Here is a 3785-nt window from a genome sequence, read left to right as displayed (position 1 = left end):
GTTTGCTGTCATTCGTAAAACCAACCGATAGTGCGCTGGATGTTAATACGAATTTCCTAAGGCAAAATTATTGTCTCAATGGTGGCGAATTCGTTGCGCAAACCAATAGATGCATCTGCAAGGTCGGTTTCAAGGGTGAACGATGTCAGGACAACGAGTGTTTTAACTATTGTATGCATGGCAGCTGCGTTATTTCTTCCCTTGGCTTACCAACTTGCGAATGTCCGCGCGGCTACCATGGCGGACGGTGTCAGTGGTACAAGTGCGCCGGGCATTGCTTGAATAATGGATGGTGTGTGATTGAAGACTCCGGCGAGCCGAGCTGCTCATGTAAAGACAATTTTAGCGGTGCGCGTTGTGAACAAAATTCAACAGAAATCTGTGCGCTTTATTGCAAAATTTTGAAGCTGGAGCCCGATACTAATACTAATGTACCGTTGGGTTGCGCTGATATGTAAGTATGATACACCAACTATATAAGTCCCGGCAAACATATTCTTGGTGTTCACAATATATTTATGAATTCGAAATGAGTCCTACGTAAATAAGTATGGGAGAAATATGAGTTTCAAAAACCAAAAATTTATGCCTCATATAAGAGTCATGCATGATCCAAATTACGAGCTAGAGCTTTGTGCCCAGAGCTGGGTCGTAATGATTCCTTTAGGAATTAAATTACTCCCAATTACAGATTACAAGGAATTGTAATTAGGAATTAATTCCTTCAGTCCACAGCAAAGTAACCGATTACTTTTTCAATTCCTTGAAGTAATTTCAAATGTAATTGGGTTTTTCTTTAATTCCATTACAAGGAATTTCATATTGTAATTGGAATAAATTACGTGCTAGTAATGTAATTTTTTTTCCAATTCCTTTGAAAGGAATTGAAAATGTAATTGATTTTTTTCAATTCCATTACCTGGAATTGCAAGAGTGCTTAAGTTTTTTCAATTACTCAAAGGAATTGTAAAAGTAATCGAGAAACTGAAAGTTCATTCACGAATATACAATGTGGAATTTTTGTTGTTGTCAAAGATTAAAATCGAAAGCACACATTGGACATCTTCTATGTATATCTATATATATATAACAAGTAAGAAAGTCTAAGTTCGGGCGGAGCCGAAGGCTTTTAATGCTGGCAACCACTTGGTGACAGTGCTGATCATTAACGGAGTGGGTAAGGTAATGAACACGCGCCACTATACCACGTGGTTTAACTCCAAACTGCAGTATCATACGTGCGCCGGTTTTTTCTTCCATTGCTACATTGCCACCATCTTCTACTTCTTCTTTCGCTGGTGTTATCGTTTCGGGATCATTGACGAATTTTGAATGACCCCAGATGGCACGGTTTGTGTTATCAGTCCAAAAGATTGCATCTTTGGTTACAGCCAAACTGAATGGCTCATTATTGAGTCCCTTCATTATAACTGTCCGATCAGTACCATCCAAATTTGCACTCTCCACCGAAAAATGTACGCCCCGCTGAGCGACTACATAATAAATACGATCCGTCAATTGATCCACGACAATACCATGTGGTGCAAACATATCACCACGCACGATAACTGTACGATCGCTGCCATCTAAACCGATGCGCTCGATACTGGCATTCGAAAAATTTGAGTTGGTCCAATAGAGTTGACGACGGCAAAAGTCTATAGCAATGCCATCGGGCAGTGTTACTTCCTTAGTGAAATCGATAAACACATTTGGTGTGGTAGTTTCATTAGCATCAACAGATACCATTAGGATTTTCTTATTCAATAAATCGCTCCAGTAGAGTTTACGATCGAGTGGATCGTATGCAAGCGAACGAACTGCTTCATTCTTTGTGCGCTGTACCATTTTCTCAATTAAATGCGGATCTTCGTAGTCTTTGGGTATCATGAGTGAGAAAATGCTGCCATTGTGGTGTAACTCATCGCTGAAATATATCTTCTCTTCGGCTTCATCGAATGTGATTGCACCGATATGTTCAAATTGATGAGCCGATGACATAACTTCCTTCCAATGTTCATCGTAAAAGACTATTTTTGATTGGGTGGTGACAGCAAAATCTGAAAATGAAAAAGAAGAAAAATAAATTAAAGATAGTACGTACATAATTTTCGCATATTAGATGATCGTAAAAGTTAGAATGTTTAAACATTATGTAATGTTTTTATTAGGGTGATTGGCTCGGTTTTTCTAAACCGGTTTCCACCAGTGCTTCTTGATGTTGTAACACAAATGGAGAGACCTAAAGCAGAAGTACACTCGGAGGTTTGCCATTGTCTCGCAGAGGGGCGCACGCTATTTCGATGTGTAGAAATTGAATCATGGACCCCCCGAGTAGCAGTTATCACCTATAAGAACTCGGCTACGGCGACAAGAACACTACTCAAAAGCGAACAAAAGTAAGAAAAAATGCAATAAAGTATTAAAATAAAGTTAAAATAAGACCAAACATGTAATTTTCACTGATTTTTGTTTGTTTTACTTTTGATGTAAAAAAAAAAATTTAAACTGTTCTGCTTTGCTATTTTCTAAATAAAAGCTATCTTTACTGGTAATAGCTTTATTGTAATTTTTGGCCATGCCTTCTTATCAGCATAAGCATTTTCACTGTGTGAAAACTATGGAAATAAAAACGGTTTATCCGGGTTTAACTTAATTTCAAAATCAGGAACCGGTTTTTTCCAAATTGCAATTTTTCGAATTACTCAAAAACCGGTTTTGGAAAAAAGGAGAGTAATCGAACACCCTAGTTTGTATGCCATTTTTGTTATTACTTCTTATTTGTAGATGTAGTTATAATAGAATGCCAGTCCTTCGCCAAGCGAATCATAAAATTGTGTCTATTTTACGACTCTCACATATGTATGTATTTTGGCTCTTTTCAGTGTTTTTTGACACGCATTTACACTGCCGGAACAAAGTATTGATTGGCACAGCAAATTTTTCACAATATATGCAACAATTTTTATTCTAATATTTTTAATTTTTTTTTTTAATTTTGTATAAAAATATGGTTCATTCTATAACAAAAACCATAAAAATATAATTCCTAAACTTTGTACAAAACTCGCGGAAATTCAGCAAATTTTCAACTTTTTAATCAGATTTTTTAGAATTTTTTTGAGTATGCAGATTTGCTCCCCATCCGATATGTTCTGGCGATACTTGAAGCGAGTAAAAGTATCGATACTTTATTGGTATCGTTTGATACCTAAATCAATGGCAAACCTTCAAGTGTATTTCAGCAATGAAAAAGCTTCTCCGAAAAATCATCTGCGTTCGGAGGCCGTGTAAAACTGCATATCCCTCCATTTGTGTGACAAAATCAAGATGCCCAAAATAAATTGAAAAGAAGCTGCGCTCAACACGTCAATTGTTTAGTTTAACCCATTCGCTTCAAAAAAAAAAACATTTGCTTGAGAATGGGCTAATTAGTTTAACCCTCAAACCGGCAAACCTCTAAAATTTAAAAAAATTGGGGGACATAAGTTGCGTTCGATAACAAAATTAGCNTTCGATAACAAAATTAGCCAACACCAGCCAACAATCAAAATCAAGAGAGTACGCGAAAATTCTCTCCCAAAGAGATGAAAAAGCAAAAAAGTAAACGAACAGGAAATTAGCCATTACTTGCAAAAACCGGAAGAAGAAGACACACCACTTTGTATATGTTGTAGGTCGGTATTATGCAGAAATTTTGTTTGGCAAACTGCGTGCAATTGTTGTTGCAGCTAACTCGGAGAGAGCGAGTTTGGCGACTCTCACAGCAAACTAATTTTGTTTGG

General features: G+C 37.0%; 2 protein-coding genes across 2 annotated transcripts; one reads left to right on the top strand and one right to left on the bottom strand.

Moving 5' to 3' along the window:
- Positions 1–5: 5 nt before the first annotated feature.
- Positions 6–523, top strand: LOC108353931 (protein cueball-like; the record flags this gene model as incomplete). The annotated part of the gene is made up of 1 exon (XM_017605123.1): positions 6–523. A coding segment is annotated over one exon (453 nt), but the record flags the coding sequence as incomplete, so codon positions are not given.
- On the bottom strand, positions 517–2060 carry LOC108353929 (protein cueball-like; the record flags this gene model as incomplete). The annotated part of the gene is made up of 2 exons (XM_017605122.1): positions 517–536; positions 1128–2060. Coding segments are annotated over 2 exons (953 nt in total), but the record flags the coding sequence as incomplete, so codon positions are not given.
- Positions 2061–3785: the final 1725 nt, after the last annotated feature.

Source organism: Rhagoletis zephyria, unplaced genomic scaffold (genome assembly GCF_001687245.7).
Source record: "Rhagoletis zephyria isolate East Lansing unplaced genomic scaffold, Rhagoletis_zephyria_1.1 Rzeph_scaffold_32313, whole genome shotgun sequence".
In the NCBI taxonomy this organism is placed as follows: domain Eukaryota; kingdom Metazoa; phylum Arthropoda; class Insecta; order Diptera; family Tephritidae; genus Rhagoletis; species Rhagoletis zephyria.
This window is presented reverse-complemented; position numbering and strand designations above follow the sequence as displayed.